The sequence below is a fragment of the Pyrus communis genome, chromosome 6, assembly GCF_963583255.1.
Source record: "Pyrus communis chromosome 6, drPyrComm1.1, whole genome shotgun sequence".
Classification (NCBI taxonomy): domain Eukaryota; kingdom Viridiplantae; phylum Streptophyta; class Magnoliopsida; order Rosales; family Rosaceae; genus Pyrus; species Pyrus communis.
Genome location: NC_084808.1, coordinates 20,387,276 through 20,408,732, shown reverse-complemented (window position 1 = coordinate 20,408,732; position 21,457 = coordinate 20,387,276). Strand labels below are relative to the sequence as shown.

At 37.3% G+C, this 21,457-nt stretch overlaps 3 protein-coding genes across 3 annotated transcripts; all 3 read left to right on the top strand.

Moving 5' to 3' along the window:
- The first annotated feature begins 3,357 nt into the window (after positions 1-3,357).
- LOC137737694 (protein FAR1-RELATED SEQUENCE 11-like) lies at positions 3,358-7,348 on the top strand. Its single transcript, XM_068477239.1, has 5 exons — positions 3,358-3,659; positions 3,836-3,975; positions 4,721-5,710; positions 5,898-6,341; positions 6,432-7,348. Exons 3-5 carry the CDS (start codon positions 4,784-4,786, stop codon positions 7,230-7,232), a joined length of 2,172 nt encoding a protein of 723 aa, XP_068333340.1. The 5' UTR covers positions 3,358-3,659; positions 3,836-3,975; positions 4,721-4,783; the 3' UTR covers positions 7,233-7,348.
- A 5,086-nt stretch (positions 7,349-12,434) lies between these two features.
- Positions 12,435-16,594, top strand: LOC137737219 (importin subunit alpha-2-like). Its single transcript, XM_068476642.1, has 11 exons — positions 12,435-12,796; positions 12,956-13,052; positions 13,170-13,261; positions 13,350-13,481; positions 13,594-13,779; positions 13,871-14,034; positions 14,117-14,195; positions 14,708-14,836; positions 15,318-15,445; positions 15,537-15,908; positions 16,013-16,594. The coding sequence occupies exons 1-10, from the start codon at positions 12,587-12,589 to the stop codon at positions 15,904-15,906; spliced, it is 1,587 nt and encodes a 528-aa protein (XP_068332743.1). The 5' UTR covers positions 12,435-12,586; the 3' UTR covers positions 15,907-15,908; positions 16,013-16,594.
- Positions 16,595-19,187: 2,593 nt separating this feature from the next.
- On the top strand, positions 19,188-20,416 carry LOC137738094 (GATA transcription factor 15-like). The gene is made up of 3 exons (XM_068477697.1): positions 19,188-19,616; positions 19,714-19,845; positions 19,929-20,416. The coding sequence occupies exons 1-3, from the start codon at positions 19,596-19,598 to the stop codon at positions 20,184-20,186; spliced, it is 411 nt and encodes a 136-aa protein (XP_068333798.1). The 5' UTR covers positions 19,188-19,595; the 3' UTR covers positions 20,187-20,416.
- Positions 20,417-21,457: the final 1,041 nt, after the last annotated feature.

Sequence of the window (21,457 nt, the reverse complement as noted above, 5' to 3'; positions counted from 1 at the left end):
GCTATTACTTTACCGTACTCTCGAAGTACTCGACGTTATGACACGTAGGCGCAAACGAAATTGAAGTTGAAGTTACGATGAAGATTTTACAGAGCTACGAATCCGAGAAATACTTTTGTGAAAAAGTACTATTTTATATTTTATATATTTTTTGAAATTATTATATTATTATTTTAATACTTTCTGTTTGAATATTTTAAATATTTATTAATTTATATGTGACTCGTGGGACCCACACTCACATCAAGTCACCACTCTCTTTCTTTCGTGTGGCTTCCCCTCCTAATTCTCTCAAACACTCTCTTCTCTCACTATATTCTCCCCAAGCTCTCTCCCTATGCAAATATTGGTGCCAGGACCATCACCGGCACATTCTTACTCCGACGAACCCCACGACCACCCAAATCGAAAACGTCACCTCGCCTCTGGGTTGTGAAAACAGTATCTAGGCCTAGGATTACAACGCGAACCTAGATCGTGACCTCCATATTTTCCGATGAGAACCTTGCGGATTCAGTGTGGGTGAGTCTCGAAAAATAACCCAAAACTTAGTCGTGTTTTTTGTTTATATTTCTAGCTTTTCTAAGGTTTTTAGTGGAGGTTTTGGCACAGAAACAGCATGGGGGAAAATTTGCCCATATTTTCCGACGAACTCAGGAGTGTTGCAGCCTTTTTCTGGTGAAATCCAGCCATGACCGAGGAAACCAAGGTTATAATTCAAATCCTTGATCTTTGATCTTCATTTTGTATAGTACATGGATAGGTTTAGTGAAGTTTTCAATTAGTCGGAACCGGAATTTATTTCGGCCATCTCATTCCCAGATTCTAGAGAAGGAAACAAAAAAAAAAAAAAAAAAAAAAAAGAAAAAAAAAGAAAGAGGGCCTTAAGCCCAAACTCGACCCAAAACCTAATCCAAGTCCTTGATCCAAGCCTAGCCCAAACCTTTGGGCCATTATTCCAGTCGGCCCAGTTCTGAAATGGCTCAAAATATTGTGGGAATATTCCTAGAATATTCTTTGTGTTGACTTTTTCAGAATTTTCTCGAAAACCCTCATAGGCTAATTTCGATGTCCCGAGTCCGTTTTTAACATCCATTTAATGAAATTCCAAAGTTTTAACATAATTGATAACCAGGGCGTCTTGGTTGACATTTTAGGGTTGACCGATGACTTTTACAAAAAATTTCAGGGACTCTCCTTACCGTATTTTGACACCCTGATTCCAAATCCACACTCCGTTTTCTTAAATTTAATTGTCTTAGTGGAGTTTTACTAATGGGTCCCAATATTATGCTTAGGTGCGATTACTAACGAAGACTCCGACTATCCTAGTTCGAATGGATGCGACCTCGCAAGTAACTGTAAGTGAGTCTTTTCTTTTATGTAGCATATATATATATATATATATATATATATATTTGTTAGTTTCCATTTATATATTTGATGAAGAATTTTCTACGTTACACATGGATTAGGGTAACATATATAAAACTATTGTATTGACGAAATTCATGCAATTATACTACGTCCTACGGGGCACACATGTATGTGTATTAGTATGGATGCTTTAATAGTATTTACGGTTATGAATACTATTTCACGAACTAGGGTTATTGAATTATTGAATTATCGACTTACCATTACATGACTATATTTATGTTATATGCTCATCATTTGCTGCACCAGTGTTAGTTTTCGCCCGAGCTAGGGCTAGTCTTTCACGTATATGTGCACATCACACCGTACACTCACTTTGGATCCATTGTAGGTGTCAGTCATGTCCTAGATTGCTATAGGCAATTAGGACTCGTATGTGCTGCACTTAGCACCAATCTTCAGTGATTGTAGTACTAGAGCATATATCATTATTACACCCAGTCATGTTTATGTCAGAATACCTCTGTATGAACTCGTGTGTCAGCATGTGTCAATGAGCCCTTGATATGATATGTTTGCTTATGCGAGATTATGTGATTACGGACCTCATGTATTTATTTACGAATTTTGTGACGTAATGTATTCTTAAGATATTGCAGGCTATGGTAAGTATTTTCATACTATACGTAGTATGTATATTTTGGAAACTATACTTGTTTTACAGCAAGGGTTATAATGTTTTCAAAAAGGTTTTTATAAAACTTTATTTTTAGGCCCACTCACCCTTGTTTTTTGTCCCTCCAGGTTTTAGTGACAATGTTCGTGTCAACGAGGATTTCTGGCAAACACTGATATCGGAGACTACTCCCAATGGTATAAGTTTTATCATAATTTTACTATACTTTACTTATGCTCTGACATCACATGTGAAATGGGTTCATTCCCGCTTACAAGCGCACTGTTATATTTAGGCACTTTTAGGTTTAAATTCATTCACATTTTCCACTTCACTGCACTTTATAGCTTCGTCACCCTCTTGGTGTCGGCTAGCATAACTCGATTTGGAGTCCAGGTGGACATTCCAGATCGGGGTGTGTCAACGTTAGTGTGCAAAATTTTTTGAACAAAATAGCATGCAAATTGGCATTTTGTTGAGCCTTGGAAGACCTGTTGATAAATGCCAATAACTTTCGAGCGAGCATGCCAACAAATGCTAACATAGGCCGAATGAGCCTATCGACAGATGGCCATATCAGTGCATACAAAGGCATGAGGCTAGCAGCTACCTAACTGTCCATAAAGGCAATTCGTTGAGTAGTTAGACATCTTTCAAGGACATCTTAGATTTTCAAAGTTTAGCACCCAACTTTTCCATGAAAGACTTTAAAGCTTAAAAGGGTCGGCTGACCCACCTTACCCCAAGATGGATTCGCCCTGGTAGTGGCAATGGTACGATTGTGGTGGCGATGATGGTGCCAATGATGGTGGTGTAAGGTAATGGTTATAGTGGTATGTAGGGCAGTCACTTTGCTATGAAATGGAATAAAATGTGTGCAGAAGGATAAATAATGTTATTTTTCGAAACTAGTGAGGGCATTACATGAATTGAATATATTTATTAAAGGCTCAATTCCCTTTTTTTAATAAAAGAAATTTTTAAAAGCAATTTACAGACTGCTTTCAAAAGCTGATGTCTGGAGACTATTGCTTTTAAAATAAGTAAGACATTTTAGTTTTACCAAACACTTTTTATTACTTAGCTTTAAAGTGAAGTAGTTTTTTATTAAAAAAAATAAAATAATACTAAACCGGGCCTTAATCGCTTTTCATGGTACAAATAAACCAAAAGAAAAACATGCAAGGCCAGGCCTTCAATGAGGCCCATAAGAGATTACCAAACATCTAGGGTTTATTCTAACATACGCCGAATACAATAAAGCGCACACTAAAACACGCACATCTCGTAGGCTCGTCGTACCAGCCGTTGGTTCCGGTCCACACCCACCACGGTGCGCACGAAAGCACACAAAACCCGCGCAAATCATGGACCTACGACAAGCCCATTCAATCACTCGCCAATCTAACGGCTTGAGAACCGCCGTATGCGCTCGATAACCTCGTGCATCCACACAGCGCACGATAGCTTGTCTCCGCCTAAATGGTTATCGTTCTCCCTTGGATGCGCTCTGTTCTCCCCTGCCTTGCCTCCCCGCCACTTTCTTCTTTTCACTATCGCTCTTTTAATTTTCAGTTAGTTATTGACCGTTACATTCATATTTCAGGTATTTACTTATATATTTTCCCCAATTTTATTAAATTAACTTATATTCGATTGATGAAGTAAAGCTATTTCGTATACGAATGCATCTCGAGGTTATAAATTTGATTGAATTTTTTGTAATTTGGTGGCTTTACTTTTCATGGGTAAAACGTGATCAAAATTTTCTGTTGGATTCAGGTGCATTGGAGATATGATTGGGTGTTTGTGAGGTGGAAGATGAGCAGCTTGTATGTGTGGGATGAAATTTTTTGAAGAGACCCGTTTGAGATTCTTGGGAGTTTGGAGAAATTTAATTGAGTAGGAGATCATAGCTCCAGGTAAGTTTATTTGGTAATCAACAATTTTGTTTTTTGATACAAGCGATAATCTGCACTAAATTCATCTAAACTAGGGGAATGAGAATTCGAACTTGGGTTTAGAGAGAGGAGCACACTGCGCTAGCCAACTTGGCTAAGCCCGTGTCTGAGTTTGGTAATCATCAAATTTGATTCAAATTGATGTACTGAATCAAGATCATGCTACTTTGGCTTTGGGTTCTTAATTTGATTTTGTTGAGCATAATTATTTGTTGCAAGTGTTATTGCTTTTTCTTATGGAGTTTCATTTGAACTCTCCGCTGCTGCATTTGCCATGGTGTATACATCTTGCAGATTGAACTCATGCAGATTACAGCCGTTTAACCGATAGAAAAAGCAGAAATTGAGTACTTTGTTGAGCTTGAGTTTCTTGCCTGCCTAGTCATAACATTGGTAAAGATGAATAATTAGGCGAAAATATCAGATACGAAGAAAGAAAAGTTGATCGAGTAATAGCAGACCTTTATGTGTTTGTGTATGGGTTTGTATGTCTTTAAGTTGGTTTATGGAAGCCATTGAAGTATCATCCTCTTTTGAAAATGCTTTTTATATGTTCGTCTCTACCAGAACTTTATCATTTTGCTATGATATCACCTACATCCTTAGGAGTAGAAGGGTTTAGGGTAGCATGACTTAGGTTTTGTGACCGCGCTATTTTTGGATTACATCTATTCATTCTGTTAAGCAATTGAAGTTTTTCTTGCAGGTTTATAACTGAAGTTTAATTCGTGTATTGGGTAAAGAAACGTCAGAAGGTACAAGTCTAGGGATGGAAGATTTATCCCAGGATGACATTGGCACAATAGAGGAAACAGCTGAAGACACGATTTTGTCACGACAGACTTCGGTGAATCTTGTTCCCTTTGTCGGACAAAGATTTGTTTCCCAAGAAGCTGCTTATGAATTTTATTGCAGTTTTGCAAAACAGTGTGGCTTTTCAATTAGGCGCCATCGTACACGAGGCAAGGATGGTGTTGGTCGGGGAGTGACAAGGAGGGATTTTACTTGTCATCGTGGTGGATATCCACAGATGAAGCCATCCGAAGATGGAAAGATGCAAAGAAATCGTAAATCATCACGATGTGGTTGTCAAGCATACATGCGGATTGTTAAGCGGGCAGACTTTGATGTCCCTGAATGGCGTGTTACAGGCTTTAGCAACATCCATAACCATGAATTATTGAAATCCAATGAAGTGCGTCTCCTTCCCGCCTACTGTTCCATGTCTACTGATGACAAGAGTCGGATTTGCATGTTTGCAAAAGCTGGGATGTCAGTGCGGCAAATGTTAAGATTGATGGAGATGGAGAAAGGTGTTAAACTAGGTTGCTTGCCATTTACTGAGATAGACGTGAGAAACCTACTACAGTCTTTTAGAAATGTTAATAGAGATAATGATGCAATTGATCTTATAGCAATGTGCAAAAAGATGAAAGATGAAAGCCCTAATTTCAAGTATGAATTTAAAATAGATGGTCACAACAGACTGGAACATATTGCATGGTCTTATTCTTCATCAGTTCAATTGTACGAGGAATTTGGAGACTCAGTGGTTTTTGACACAACTCATCGGTTGGACGCCTATGATATGCTGTTAGGCATTTGGCTTGGAGTGGATAATCATGGAATGACTTGTTTCTTTGGGTGTGCGCTTCTGCGGGATGAAAATATGCAGTCCTTTTCCTGGGCTTTGAAGGTAAGAATCTTATTGGCATATTCATTATGGAATGATCTTCATAATCTTTTTATTCTCTCCAGCACATATGAACATCGACAGTCTTTGGCTCACAAACTAATTTGTAACCGAGTTTGTACCCTTTTCTTACTGACTTTGTCTTGTTTATGGTTTCTATTTATTCCTAATACCTGTTGCATTTAAACAGACATTTTTGGGCTTCATGAAAGGAAAGGCTCCACAGACAATGTTAACTGACCATAACATGTGGCTGAAAGAGGCTGTTGCTATTGAAATGCCTCGGTCGAAGCACGCCTTTTGCATATGGCACATCGTCGCAAAGTTCTCAGATTGGTTTTCTGTACTTCTTGGTCCTCGTTATGATGATTGGAAAGCGGAGTTTCACCAGCTGTTTAATCTGGACTTGGCGGAAGATTTTGAAGATAGATGGAGGGAAATGGTTAATGAATATGGACTGCAGGCAAATAAGCATGTAATCAGCTTATACGCACTGCGGAATTTTTGGGCTCTAGCATATTTGAGGAATTACTTTTTTGCAGGAATCATGAGTACAAGTCAGTCAGAGTCGATTAATGCTTTTATCCAACGCTTTTTGAGTGCACAGTCTCAACTAGACCGTTTTGTAGAGCAAGTCTGTAAACTTTTCTTATATGTTTTATTTTTCTGGCCTTTTGGTTCATACATTCAGTAGAAATTCTTACCATGCTAAACACTTTTACAGGCAGCTGATGTCGTTGATTATAATGATCGGGTTGGGGCAAAGCAAAAGATCGAAAGGAAACTGCAGAGAGTTTGCCTTAAGACAGGTTCACCAATTGAATCACATGCTGCCTCTGTTCTTACTCCTTATGCATTTGGAAAACTTCAAGAGGAACTTGTATCGGCTCCACAATATGCATCTCTTGCGGTAGATGAAGGTTGTTTCCAGGTCAGACACCATACTGAGGCAGATGGAGGCTGCAAAGTGGTTTGGATTCCTTGTCAAGAGCACATTAGCTGTACCTGCTATCAGTTCGAGTTCTCAGGCATCCTTTGCAGGCATGTTCTTCGTGTCTTGTCAACTAATAATTGTTTTCATATTCCGAACCATTATCTACCCACCCGTTGGTGTTCTGTCAGTTCATCTTCCACCAACACCTTTGAGACTGCTACCATTACAGACAATTCTGAGAAGATTCAGTTATTGGAGTCCATGGCTTCAACACTTATTACGGAGTCAGTTGAAACGGAGGAACGCCTCAATGCTGCCTGCGAGCAAATTGCAATGGTATTATCGCGCATTAAAGACCTGCCCAGGACAACACATAATGCAATCGACATTGCATATAATTGTCCATCTGATTCATTGATTCTGCCGGATGTGGAAGATCACGGTGATGGAATCGTTCGTTTCACGATTGGTAATTCTCATGAATCCGTTACTCTAGGGAAGCTCAAGGAAAGAAGGCCAAGAGATATGGTTGAAATTAGTAAAAAGCGACGGCATTGCTCAGGGCCTTGCTGTCTGAGCGTCCAGCAGTGAGCGGTTTGCTTAATATGTTGAATGGAGTTACAATGGTAGGGTACTTGTAGAGTAAAAGATCGGAAATACTAGGAAACGTGTAACAAAGGAATAGCATTATACTTTTCCCAACCTTCTTTACTTGTGTCCATTCTTGTGGAGCAAATTTGTATTTTTGTTTTGGTGAACCAAATGTCAGTCGAAGACAAACGACGATGACAAGAATCTGTTAGCCATCAATGTGGATTGTGGAACTAAGCTAAGAGCCGAGAAAACTTGGATAGATGGCCTAATCACATTGTCTGAGGTCGCCTTTTGCAAAAATGGGAGACATTCTAAATTTTAATTTTATGAGGTGTCACGTTGGTCTTATCTTGTGTGATAAAGTTACCGTAATGTTCCCTAATAAGGGGGACACCTTATGCCTAAAGAAACAAAATGGAAGTTTGTAATCAGGTACTCTTACCATACACACGAGTAACATTCATGGACTATAGGTTATCTGCACTTCGATTAAATTCATTTGACTAACGCTAACTAAAATCAATATTTTGAACAAAATAAAAACATTCATTGAATCGTATTTTATGCGGTAAGAAAAAATCTATTTGCACGCGTGTCCAAGAGACTAATTAAATAAAGAAAACAAAACAAAAACTTTGTTCAAGCAAAAGCTTTGTATTTTATCTTGCATCGCCAGAAGAAAAGGCTATGCTTTTTACCAAGGCCAGCGTGGCCGATAAAAAGAAAAGAACAAAAAAAGTGTTAAGTTAAAATCAAAACAACAGGTCTTAGCATTCACACCTAAAAGTTTAAAAGGAATAGTTACTTTCTTTGATTTAAAAAAAAAGGAATGATGACATTTAGTCCTACGGTTTAGTAGTATTCATTTCACTTGTAAGTAAGAGGTATTATGTTCAATTTCCGCTAAAGGCGAATTTGAATCACATTAATGCTAGAGAGACTAAATTTTGTACATTAAATGATATGGAAGTCGATGATTGGATTATTACTTAAACATTGGTAAACGTGTTTATTTCTTATTAGTGACACATCATTTAGTTTGCAAATTTAATTTATAAATTTAGTCTCCCTAACATTAGATAAAATAAATAAATAAATAAAAGGAATGCTAAAAAATTTAAATCAAATTTAAAAATCAAATGATGTGGTTATACATAATTAGATTATTAATTAAGTGTCAATTAACAATGCTTGTTTATTATTAATGACACATTATTTAATTTAAAATTTTAATCTCTCTAACATTATCTTTAAATAAAACGCATCGCATAATGCGATTGCCAACCAACATCCAAATATTCTTCCTTTTCTTTAGTAGCAAGTACTTTTGGATTTTGGCTTTTCCAACTTTGGAGTTTTGATGCCCTTCTTCTTTGTCAATATTTGATGGCTGAAAAATCAAAGAATTTCAATGCTAATGAGGAATTTTTTTTTTTTTTTTTTAAGGAATATTATTTGAAAAATAAAAGAATTTCAAAGCTTATGACAAATATAATAATAGGATTAAGCTAGTCGGTGTTCCATTTCCATTGCCATGCAGAAAGAATGTGTGGAAGACTATATACTTAATCGACCGACATGGCATGTTGGCATTGGCATCAATTAATTTAATTAACGTAAAGGGCTTTTTTGGGTCTAAAGAAATGAAACAATATTAAATGATTAGCAAAGAATATATATAAACATCTTTCGGGAAAAAAGAAAAAGAAAAAGAACCAAATCGTTTTCGTTTTTACCCTATTACAAATTAAAGTTATTGAACATGTCTCTCACACGCACACACATATTTATGGTTAGAATTAATTTTGTAGATGCTAAAAGTACTATAAATAGTGTGTGGTTGATGACAGATCAGTTGTTATAATAAAATTAGGTTATTTGAAAATGATTATATAAAAAACACTTATACTGTTGAGAGTATTAATTTCACATTTGAGAAATAAATAACTTTTCATGTATTTAGAGGAGGATCTATTGTTGAGAGTTTATGGTGTGTGGAGAGTTTGTTCCACATCGGTGAGGGACGAGTCTAGCTAAAACAAGTGTTATAATTCAATAATTAAAAATTCAAGTGCTTTTTAGATTTAGAAAATCACTTTAAAGTACATTATGGCAAAGCACCTAGTATGTTTGGTCCATTTGGGAGTGCTTCTGTAAGAAGCACTTATGCAGAAGCACTTCTGCTTATAGGCATTTTTACTAGAAGTGTGTAGAAAATGTTGATTTTTTAAACGCTTCTATGACTTAGAAGCATTTTAATTTTTTCAATCAAATACAATCATAAAATTAGTTGTGGTATTTCTTCTAAAAGCACGATATAATGCTCATGCAAACGGGCTTTTGGCTTTCTAATCCATTTAATGAACAACTCAAAATGCAATTCCACATCAGTTCAAATATGAACAAACGAGCAGGATACCTTTCCCATGAGGTCTTTCAAGAACCCAAGAATCTTGAGCTCTTAAAGCAACCTTTGCTCCAAACAATTCCATCCATCCCTCTCTCATACATTCCAAAACTTAAACTTCTTATTTCTCTTCCACTTCCTGAGCCTGCATGAATAATTGTAGACTCCAAAATGCCGAAGAGAATGGCAGTCACACATGCAGACCTCTCACCAAGTCGTCCAACCACCGGTTTAGGTAGCAAAACCGGCGCTTTCATCATGGTCTTAACCATTCTCTGCGGCCTCTTCTGCTTCATCCTATCTCTAATTGCTGAAGCTACCCGTTCCAAGGTACGCCGAAAAATGCATTCAGACATAACAATATCATTACCAACTATGAAAAAAACTAAGCAAATTTTGCTGGTTGATGATGATTTTGTAGGTAACATGGTTGAGCAGTGATGAAGGGGAGGGGGGCGGCGTAAATGAATGTGTATACAGCGGCAGCGGGAAAACGCCGCTGCTATGTGCGATCAGTGCATTTCTGGGACTTTCGGTTATCATGGCGGTGGAACATGGATACATGTTGTTTGTAATTAGTAACTCACCTCCATCAGCCTTGGTTTTCTGGGAGCCTAATTATTCTGGTCCTGCAAAGAGCTTGAAATGGCAAGCTGCCTTTTTCTTTGTTGCAACTTGGTATGCCACTAATTCTTAGTCCTTCATATTTCAATTTGCCTCACTTGCACTTAGCTCTTCTCTAAATGTAGGAATTGCTCCAATATTGTCGTCAATATAACCACTAGATCCAATACAATATGAGGCCTATCAGGCCAATTTAATAACTTCTCCCATACATCCATTAGTTAAAACCGTCATCAACATAACCATAAGGTCCAATACAAAGTTGGACATGTCAAACAAATTCATTTTTCTTTATTTACTTCTCTCAAATCCATGTTTGAAATTTCTTCGATGTTGTAGATATTTCTGTGGAAATATCTGAAAAATCAGAAAAAGATATGGAAAGGAGGGGTGAAGTCTAAAAGTCATTACCTATCAAATAAACTCTTAAATTTCGGCTAAAATCGATAGATTCGTCAATATTTCCAGCAGTTAAATATCAGAGAAACTATTATATATTGTCTAATAGTGTTTGACATTCCTTAAAGTTTCATTTTAAATCTTTATAATTTCCATTAAAAGCACCCGATATCGATACATCCAACGATATTTCAACAAATTTGCATATTGATATTTCCACCGATACTGATATTTTAAACACCGTCTCAAATTCACTAGTTATAGCTTATAACTGCATATGTGGGTGGTTGTGTTAATTAGGGTTTGTTTTGCTACTGGAGAGATCTTGCTATTGATCGGGGTGAGTGTGGAGTCAGGGCACTTGAGAAAATGGTCCACACCAAGACCCAGTTGCCTTGTCCTCAGAGACGGCGTGTTTTCTGCTGCCGGGGTGTTTGCTTTGACAACAGTTTTCCTTGCTGCTGGGTTATACTTGACTGCATTGAGAGCACAAAGAATCTCCCAACACCAAGAAACTGTGTGGAGAGGGGCGATCGAGGCCTCCGTACTTTATGCATCTCCGCCAACGTCACCTCCTCTCACAACCATTCCTAGGGAGAACCCCTTGTTTAGAGAAAGTCACATTGATCAGCCGCCCTTGATTGTGAATCCGACGGCTCTTAGCAAACAGTTAAATTTTTAATCTAGATAATTTGATGTTGGTGAAAACCAATGTATATGACCAATCGGCCCACAGCACTTCGTTTCCGGTATCGTGAGTAAAAATTTCGTGAACGACAGTTGTTGATAAAAGAAAATATCGCAATATAGTTTTGCATTAAAAAAAATGCTTCTTTAATTTACAAAGAGTGAAATTCAAACTCGGATACATTACTATCGAAGGCAGTTTGATTGTGATCAGATCAAAATCTGGTATTTGCATAAATTTGATGACTCTGCGGCTCTGCCAATTGCTGTTCGATGTACAAATGTCTCTCAAATCTAGTGAATAAAATATGCATGTATAATATCAAAGTATGAATTATTTTATAGCTGGCAGCCCACACTTTCAATTATATTTTGTTCTTTTATAAAAAGGTAATTTTCTTTTGTTAAATTTTATGAAATTACAATCTAATTATTGACTTATTTAATACCTTATCATTTCTCACCCCGAGAGTTAATTATAAGAGCTTCAGTTATACACGTATTTATAATTTTGTTTAGAATACACGTATTTATAATTAAAGAAGTGAAGAGTGTCATAAATTTCTCTCTTATTTGTAACGGGGGATAAATTGTTTGAAAATACAAAATATTTTAAACACTAAAATAAAATCAAGTCAATTAATATTTTGTGCATTTTAGTAACAAAAAAAATATTAACAAGTGACATTGACTTTTTAGCTCATTTGAGAATGTTTTTAAAATGATTGAAGTGTTTTTGATGAAATGATTTTAAAACTAATGTTTAGTAAAAATGAAAGTAAATTATTAACAAACACTTAAAATACTTAATGCTTCTGGACCTCAAAAATATAATTTTTTTAAAAGCGTTTTTTATCATTTTAAAAACACTTCCAACGATTTCTTAGTTGGTGAAAAAATTTATTCGTCAGAAAATAGAAGAATGAAATGTGAAATTGTTTACTAGCATAAATTTAACTATTTTGGAGTAATAAAAAATTATTTTACAATAATGAAAAACCATAATTAGTTAAGTAACCGGCGGTTATAAAATCCCGAAAAGAAAAAAACAATATAATTTCAAACACCCGATTGGGGGGGCCTATAGAAACCCTTCTCTTTTCCTCAGTCCCTCTCTCTCTTTTGAATACTCAGAGAAGTCCAATTTCTAGGGTTTTCTGTTGCTCTCCTTCTCCGTCTCCGACCCATTGGGGATCACGATCAATCTCCCTTAGACGTAATCAAATCATACGACATGTCGCTGAGGCCGAGCGCGAGGACCGAGGTCCGCCGGAACCGCTACAAGGTGGCGGTGGACGCCGATGAGGGTCGTCGCAGGAGAGAGGACAACATGGTGGAGATCCGGAAGAGCAAGCGCGAAGAGAGCTTGCTGAAGAAGCGTCGCGAAGGCCTCCAAGCCCAACAATTCGCGCCATCTCTCCAGCCATCAAATCTCGAGAAGAAGGTAACAATTTTGCTAGGGGTTTTTTGTCGCCGATCTCTTCAATTGTGGCTTTGAATGGATCCGATATTGGACATTTAGGGTTTGATTTGATGTTTTGAGCAATAGGTTAGGGTAAAATTCAACTTATCGGTACTTATGTGGGTTTGTATATGATTGCAGTTAGAGAGTCTGCCTGCCATGGTTGCTGGGGTTTGGTCTGACGACAACAGTTTGCAGCTGGAGTCCACTACGCAGTTCCGAAAACTGCTTTCGATTGGTAATATACGTGATTAAGATTTTTTTGAGTTTTTTTTCCCTTTGTGTTTGTGTTTAATGTTTTTAGTTTACATGAAAAATTTGTAGTACTGATATAATCTAAATTTTTAACTTGTAGAACGAAGCCCTCCGATTGAGGAAGTTATCCAATCAGGAGTTGTTCCCCGCTTTGTGGCATTCCTCATGAGGGAGGATTTTCCGCAACTTCAGGTCCGAATTCTTTTCTCTGTTGCATTGTTATTTATGATTGTCTGTGTTTTTGTTTAGTTGTGTTGCTGATGTATTTGATTTTGTCTAGTTCGAGGCTGCTTGGGCTCTTACCAACATAGCGTCAGGAACCTCAGAGAACACCAAGGTGGTGATTGAGCAGGGGGCAGTCCCAATCTTTGTAAAGCTTCTTGCTTCTCCGAGTGATGATGTTAGGGAGCAGGTATATGTTAATACTTATTGGCGCTGTCTGTTGGTCAATGTATAGATTGTATTTTACCACATAGATTATAGTTATACTAAACTGTTTTTGAAATTCTATTCCGAAATTGTAGGCTGTGTGGGCATTGGGAAATGTTGCTGGTGATTCCCCTAGATGTCGTGATCTTGTCCTCAGCAGTGGAGCCTTGATGCCGTTGCTAGCTCAGTTGAATGAGCTTGCAAAGCTTTCAATGCTGAGAAATGCAACATGGACACTGTCTAACTTTTGCAGGGGCAAGCCACAGCCTCCATTTGACCAGGTTTGTGCCTTGTACTGCCCACTGTTTGGAATTCAACAATTCTTTGTTTTATCTTTCTGGCGTTTTATTAACTTTAGGGTCTCGTTATCAGGTGAAGCCAGCACTTCCAGCCCTTGAACGGTTAGTTCATTCCAATGATGAAGAAGTCTTGACAGATGCCTGCTGGGCACTCTCGTATCTCTCGGATGGCACGAATGACAAAATCCAAGCTGTGATTGAGGCAGGTGTCTGTGTCCGACTTGTGCAGCTCCTCTTGTGAGTGTTACACTCTTCATCTTTGTGCTTTTACTTATCTTTTATTCGCCCATGATACTGATGGTTTGTTCTGTTGTTCCAGACACCCATCTCCTTCTGTTCTCATTCCTGCACTTCGCACTGTTGGTAATATTGTGACCGGAGATGATCTTCAGACTCAGGTATCCGGACCTTGAATTTCTTTTTCACTTACATTTTCATTACTTGTGCTATTTAAAATTTGTTTTAGAATCATACAGCAATGATTGTTTGGTCAAGGCTATTACCTGACAGCGTTAAACTATGAATTTTTCTTTTACGTCAGGAAAATGTTAAGCATTTTTCGGTAATTCGAAATTATGGTAAAGAGAGAACCTAATTGGAAAACTCTGTTGGTCATGTCATACAAAATTGGGTGCTAGTTGATCATGTCTAGAATCTGAAATTCTGAATAACTTATTTACATCTTATGTGTGTTCAACATGTGAATCTGAAGGATTTTTCGTTTTAAGTTTAAACCTTTATAATGAAAAAGAAATCCCTTTGTGGTTGAATCATGGTGATTGTAAGGTTATTAATTTTGTACTAATTACTAAATCTGATTTTACCATTATGTAATGTCATCTTGCTCTCATTATGTGACCCATTTTTATTTTTATTTTTTATGACCATGACAAGTAACTCTTTACTTCAGTGTATCATCAACAATGGTTCGCTCCCATGCCTTCTGAGCCTGCTGACTCATAATCATAAAAAGAGCATCAAGAAAGAAGCTTGCTGGACAATCTCAAACATTACAGCTGGAAACAGGGATCAAATACAGGTAATCATTGTAAAATAAGTTATTGTATTGATTATCCTCATTGCTAATATTGGCTACTGATGTCTTTACACTATTATTGTATGTTTTGAGAATATTCTTGTGTATTATTGCTTTATGCATGTTAGTTGTTACAATAGATCTCTTGTTAAAATATTGGGGTTTTCTGTGTGGACATTCTAGCATTTTGTCAGTATCTGCTGTCCTGAGTTCTGAACATGACATGTCCCTCTAACATTGAAACTGATGGTTTTGTTTTACTAGTATCAACTTTTCTGTTCAAGTTTGGAGGAAAAGTTCATCATACTAGTATTTAACTAAATATGAGATTCTCAGTTTATGTGGGAACTTTAATTATATAACTTGCCGCAAATATGCAAAGGTCATCTCTTATAGAAGTGAATCCTTTGAAAAGCTATCATTTAAATATGTGTTCATGAAAATTAGTTACCCATGGTTACTAATACATTTTAAAATGATGCAGTCTGTAATTGAAGCTGGTTTGATTGGTCCTCTGGTCAACTTACTCCAACATGCGGAGTTTGACATAAAGAAAGAAGCTGCATGGGCAATCTCAAATGCTACGTCTGGTGGCACTCCTGATCAAATCAAGTGAGTGATCTCGTAATTGCCTTCTTTCGGTCCTCTGGTTCCCTAGCTGTATGGGTTCTTATTATGTTTGATTTTTCTTAATGGGTCTCAGGTACCTGGTTGGCGAAGGCTGTATAAAACCATTGTGTGATCTTCTTGTATGCCCTGATCCAAGGATCGTCACTGTTTGTTTAGAGGGGTTGGAGAACATTCTGAAGGTTGGGGAAGCTGAAAAAGCTGTGGGTAACAGTGAAGTTAATTTGTATGCCCAGCTGGTTGATGATGCTGAGGGTCTAGAAAAGATTGAAAATCTACAGAGTCACGACAACACTGAGATCTATGAGAAGTCTGTAAAAATTCTGGAGACATATTGGTTGGAGGAAGACGAAGAGACATTACCAGCAGGAGACGGAACCCAGCCAGGCTTCCGCTTTGGAGGGAGTGAGGTTCAGGTTCCATCTGGTGGATTCAACTTTAGCTGAAGGTATGCAAAACCAGTCTGAGATAGATGGTTATCCTAAATACCGCGACAGGTTCAGACGTAATTGTGTTCCTGTTATTTATCGTTTTGGTTTCCAAAAATTGCAGGAGCTTTTGATTGAATGGAGCAGAAGTTTCGGATGAGGGTCAAGTTTGGGGTCAAGTTGAGGTCAAGTTGGAGTGGGTCGGGGGCATCTCGTGTGTCTGGTTTCAGTCTGGTCCGGTGTCCATTGTCGTCAGAGATGACAAGGTGGGTCAGTTTATTCTACTATGACCGAATAAGAAGACATGGGTGGGTTCAGTTGTGGCACATGAAGTTTGGTCGGCAGGGGTCATCATCACTGCCTCTTACCGTGAAATACTATGGGAGTGGTGAAATACTATGGAAGTGTCGTAGAGGCTCGTTGCTGCATGAACAGGGCCCTTGAACGAATGTGCTGGTGAGGGTTTGCTCGAATGCAGCATCGAGTTTTATAAGTTGGAGTCAATAGTTTGTACGAGTAATTTAATTTTTCTGAAGAGTCGGGGATTTGTTTTGCCTTGTCAAGTGAATATAGAGGTGAAGTCATTTTCTGGTGTATTGCAAGGAAAATGATTAGTGGTGTTTTAGTAATATGACCTTGTGATTGTTGTATTCTATTTTTCTCCATATTTCCAATTTTTACACCTGGAGTGTAGTTTAAAGTTTCACCTCTGGTTTTTTACTCCGTATTTGTCTCACTTGGTTTTGTTTAACCGTGTCTGTTGATCTCGTCTGATTTATTCAATCACCAACTGTTTTTTTAGGAAGAAAGCCATTTGTACGGCCCGTCGGGGCTGGGCTATTTTTGTTTAGGTTGGGCCTACCGACCCTATTTGTTCCATAAATCTACTGGGGCATTTAGTCAATGGACTGGGCCTTGTAAGTGATTCGACATACGAAGACAGTAAAAAGAGGAGGTAATTAGATGATGAGGTAAAAGTAAAACATGAAACAATACCATGTGTATGTTTTATAATACACAAGTGGTTACACTGTAGATATCAAGATAAAACTGAAGGAAGGGCATCGATTTACACAAAAACCAACCAAAAGGATTTTTAGGGTTTTGGGGGTGACAGAACAAATCCACACTTGGGAAAACGATGTTTCACATTTTTTGACCAGCAAATCGATATATTGCCGCAATTTTCATGCTTTTTCGCTTTTATCTTTTTGCACGCATGTGAATTGTTTTCATGTTCTTTCCCTTCCTCTTTTAGAAGCCCAACTTTTCCGGTTTTTATTTTTATTTTTGCAATTTGCAGGAAAGAAGATCAGTAATAAAAGCCTCTGATTTTCTCAGACTGGTAAAATAAATAAATTTTGCATGATATGAACATCATTGAAATTTGTTGGCGTGTTAATTCTGTGATATATTAATTGGGAAAATTACATTTTAACCTTTGTATTTTGGGATATGTGACAATTTGGGCCATGTCTTGTGGGAGATGACACTTTGTAATATCACAATGTGGTCCAGGGTTATTATTGGGATTGTGGTGGGGACAGAAGCAAAAGGTGGGCCATCACCATGAGCTCTCATTTTCCTTTGCAATACCATATCACTGTCTCTCTGGCAAATTTTTGTCTCTTGTTTCCTTCCTATCTATCTATACAATTAAAATTTTACAAATGCAAACCTCGCGAATAGCGGCTACGGATCAAGAGGCAAAGAGTTTGAGAGGCCCTCTTTGGTCTTTTCAGTCCAATCCTTTTATATTGGCTTGTGTGTTAGGGTGAGTTTTGGTTTGTGATTAGGGTGGTAATGGGATGAGATTTAGAGGATAATAAAGCTCATCTTTCATGTGTGGCTTTCACTTTGAGGGAGCTACTTCTACATGTACTCCTATGGCTCTTCAAACTCCTCAACCCTTTTCCAAAAAGGAAAAAAAAAAAAAATGTATTAGGTTTGATAGTACTATTACGGATATCATGTTTTTAGATCGCATTTATCTGTAATAGCATGCGATATCTAATGCATATAATTTATATATAATATTTTAGAAAATTAATCGACATGCACATATTATATGTCAATAGAACAGATTAACACCCAAGACATAAATGAGTTGAAAAGGAATTACTTAATTGATAATGTTAGGAAGATTAAATGTATAGATGAAATTTTATAAAATAAATAACATAGAAGTTGATGATTGGAGTATTACTTAACTGTTGATTAACGTGCTTACTTTTAATTAGTGACATAACATTTAATTTACAAATTTAGTCTACCCGGTAAAATATAAGTTCAAATAACTAGCCGATCCAATTATCTTTTCATGTTTTATGAGAAATTTTCCCAAACGATGAGAATTCACAAAACTAGCAGATACTATATAAAAAAGGCAATTAAAAAGACAGGAGTTTAGAGGTTTTGGTTCACTCACAAAGATTTCAAAAAGTAGTTGGTAATTATTGACTCCATCACAAAATAATATCCTTTTTTTAGCAACGGGAAGAAAATTCAAATTAAAAAACTCACCTAACGTTAGAAATTAGAAGTAGAAATTCCATCGAATTAAATCGCTACAATGGCTTCCAGGCAAAATTCAATTCACTTAACCTTCCTATATAAATTTAGTATATATATATGATACAACCATAAATGGATGGAAAGTTAAATGGATTCCGTTGAAATAAATTGAAATAAAAACCCAAAAGAAATGAGGTGTCATTCTTTTAATTCATTTCAAATTTTTATTTATTTTTGGTCAAATCAGAATTCATTTATTAACTTTTATTAGAAATATTTGGATTTGCCGCCAACGAAAAAATGTTTTGAGCCCCCAAAAGGAAGTTGGAGGTATCAAACGGTGCAGAACCTACAATCTCTCTGACTCATTCGTCACTCACTTACTCCCATTCCAATTTCCATTTAACAAATGGCCTTCTACTACAATAGTGAAGAAGGAAATTATTCTTACATCACACGGTGTGAAATTTATTATGTAAACTTTTTAATTTAATGTCTAATTTAACAAATTTATCGTTTAATAAAAAAATAAACAATAATTATTCTTTTTGAAAAAAAATCCAAATGCTAAACCCAATTGAATTTTTGCCACCCAGTTTATGGCGCCCTTTTTTTTTCCCAATTCATCAAGCTTTTGGCGCGGTTGGCTCCCGTTGGATCGGATGCGTGGTTTCTTCCCGAACCGTGGGTATTTTCGTCATTTCAAGTTACCCGGGCTAGGGTTTCTTTTCTAATTTTTATATCTGCTGCGCGGCGTGTGTGAGTGTGTCGGTTTGTTTCCTCATCTTGCCTGCTCACTGCGCGGCTCTCTCTCTCTCTCTCTCTCTCTGCCTCTATTTCTCTCTCTACTTTCTCTCGCGGCATGTCGGTTTAGTCCAAGTATTTAGCCTCATCATCCCAATCACCACCCGCCTCCATTGCCAGCCTCCTCTGTTTTCCTCTGTTTTTTCTCTTTCTTTTTTCTCTCTGCTTTTTCGGAAAGCTTCTATAAGCACTTTTGATCTCAGCTTCTGATTTGTGATCGATCTCTTTCCTTCTGGTTCCTCTGTTTTTTTCCATAGCTAGGGTTTTCTGAGTCACTAAAGCTTCTTACTTCACCAGAAACCAATCGATCAAATTGATCGCTGCCCAGTTCGATTTCCCATCTTATCTCGACTGGGTTTGTCTCAGATCTTCAAAATATCTCATACAGAATGTTGGATCCAAGCGATAAAGTGAGTTTATTTGATCCAGAGCTTTCATTTGATCTGGGTTTTTCGGTTTTGATCCGAATAATTGCTGATCGGATCGGGTTTCTGTGTATTTTTACAGGGATCGGAGTCGGAGGGAATGACTATAAAAACCCCAGATGCCGGGTCATCGGAGGAAGGCTTTAAGAAGACCTGCGCCGATTGCGGAACCTCCAAAACCCCCCTGTGGAGAGGCGGTCCGGCGGGCCCCAAGGTCATTTCGCCTCCAATAAACCCTAAATAGTTTCGAAATTACTATTTTGGGTTTTGTTCTTATTTTTTATTTGTGCTTTGCAGTCGCTATGCAATGCGTGCGGGATCAGAAGCAGGAAGAAGAGGAGGGCTATTTTGGGATTAAACAAAGAAAACCCCAACGATAAAAAGGGCAAGAAGAACAAGCAGCTCGGAGACGGCTTGAAGCAGCGGCTGTTGGCTCTGGGAAGAGAGGTTTTGATGCAGCGATCGACGGTGGAGAGGCAGCGGAGGAAGCTCGGCGAGGAAGAACAAGCGGCGGTGCTTCTCATGGCACTCTCATATGGCTCTGTCTATGCTTAGCCAGTTTTAGACTTAATAAATTAAGTTATAAATAATGTTATTAATTTTAGGGTGCAATGGCAATTCTAACCTCCATTTTTCAGTGTAATTTCACCCCCTCCTATTATCTTGTCTCTTTTATTAGTGGAAATTTACTTTGTTCTTTATTTTTTAAGAGTGATCGAGCAAATGTAAGAATTTTGGAAGATCTTGTTCTAATTAGCTCATATAACTCTACTAATTTTGGTATATTATGTGGATTTTGCAAGAATTTTATTGGTCACTTTCATGACTGTTTCCCCTTTTGGCCTATCATCAAATACCAACCCACCGAGCATAAGGGTCGAAAAATGAAAGTTATCTTGTATTGAAAGAGAATGTTTTCCTGCAATTTGCCAATTTGTTCTGTTTGGCAAATGAGAAAATGGAAGCATTTTTGTTCATCATCATTTAGTATGGTGTATGCTTACTATTTTATTTATCATCGTTAGATAAATTTGAATTTCGAGATTCGTGTAGTGGATAAGCACAAATTTCAAATTCATCGAACAGTAATAAATAGAATGGTGAGCATACATCATACTAAATAGTGATGAGCAAAAATGCATTATGAGAAAATGGGGTGAGAGTACAAGACTTTTGGAGGGAATTGAACTTTATGAACAAATAGAGGGAAATTCAAAAAAAGATTTGATTTTTTGGTTTCTAAAGGGAAAGTTAGATCAACAAGCAGAGGGAAGTTCAAAAGATTCGAGTACTTTTAGCAGGTGAAGTCCAACGGTTGGGGATATTCTATGTGACTTTTCGAAAGATCAAACAAGAAAGAAATATTGAGAGAATTTAAGATGAGAGCGGCTAGACTCATTTTATTGTTCTATTTTTCCATCTATATTATGATTTGATCTACGTTAAAGGTTGAAAAATTAAAATGTTATTTTCCCATCCATTTTTATTCTTAAAATACCTCTAAGAGAACGAGGTAGGGGCAGGGGAAGTCTGTGCCATTTTTCAATAGGGTGTGATATCTATACTCATTTTTATTTCTCACACTTCTTATTAATTTATGTTCTTTGATATTTTTTCATTCATTTGATCTGACGGCCAAAAATAAAAAGGGTGTTTGAATAGCACACCCCTTTTTCAATTTGATGACTATCTCTTCCGTCAACACTCATCCCTTCCTCCAACCTCTTCATATTCTAGCCTGAATCTTTCCACCTACCCCTCTCCTCTGCCAAAATGTCCATCTTTCATCAAACCCAACCCTAATCCCTTCTCCTTCCTTTCTCCTC

Excerpts from the sequence above, each read along its gene's own strand:
- LOC137738094 (XM_068477697.1), top strand. The coding sequence starts at position 19,596 with ATGTTGGATCCAAGCGATAAA. Across the intron at positions 19,617-19,713 it reads TGTTGGATCCAAGCGATAAA|GGATCGGAGTCGGAGGGAAT; the intron begins GTGAGTTTATTT and ends GTATTTTTACAG. Across the intron at positions 19,846-19,928 it reads GCGGTCCGGCGGGCCCCAAG|TCGCTATGCAATGCGTGCGG; the intron begins GTCATTTCGCCT and ends TGTGCTTTGCAG.
- LOC137737694 (XM_068477239.1), top strand. The coding sequence starts at position 4,784 with ATGGAAGATTTATCCCAGGATGACATTGGCACAATAGAGGAAACAGCT. Across the intron at positions 5,711-5,897 it reads CCTTTTCCTGGGCTTTGAAG|ACATTTTTGGGCTTCATGAA; the intron begins GTAAGAATCTTA and ends GCATTTAAACAG. Across the intron at positions 6,342-6,431 it reads TAGACCGTTTTGTAGAGCAA|GCAGCTGATGTCGTTGATTA; the intron begins GTCTGTAAACTT and ends ACACTTTTACAG.
- LOC137737219 (XM_068476642.1), top strand. The coding sequence starts at position 12,587 with ATGTCGCTGAGGCCGAGCGCGAGGACCGAGGTCCGCCGGAACCGCTAC. Across the intron at positions 13,053-13,169 it reads CCGAAAACTGCTTTCGATTG|AACGAAGCCCTCCGATTGAG; the intron begins GTAATATACGTG and ends TTTAACTTGTAG. Across the intron at positions 15,446-15,536 it reads GGCACTCCTGATCAAATCAA|GTACCTGGTTGGCGAAGGCT; the intron begins GTGAGTGATCTC and ends AATGGGTCTCAG.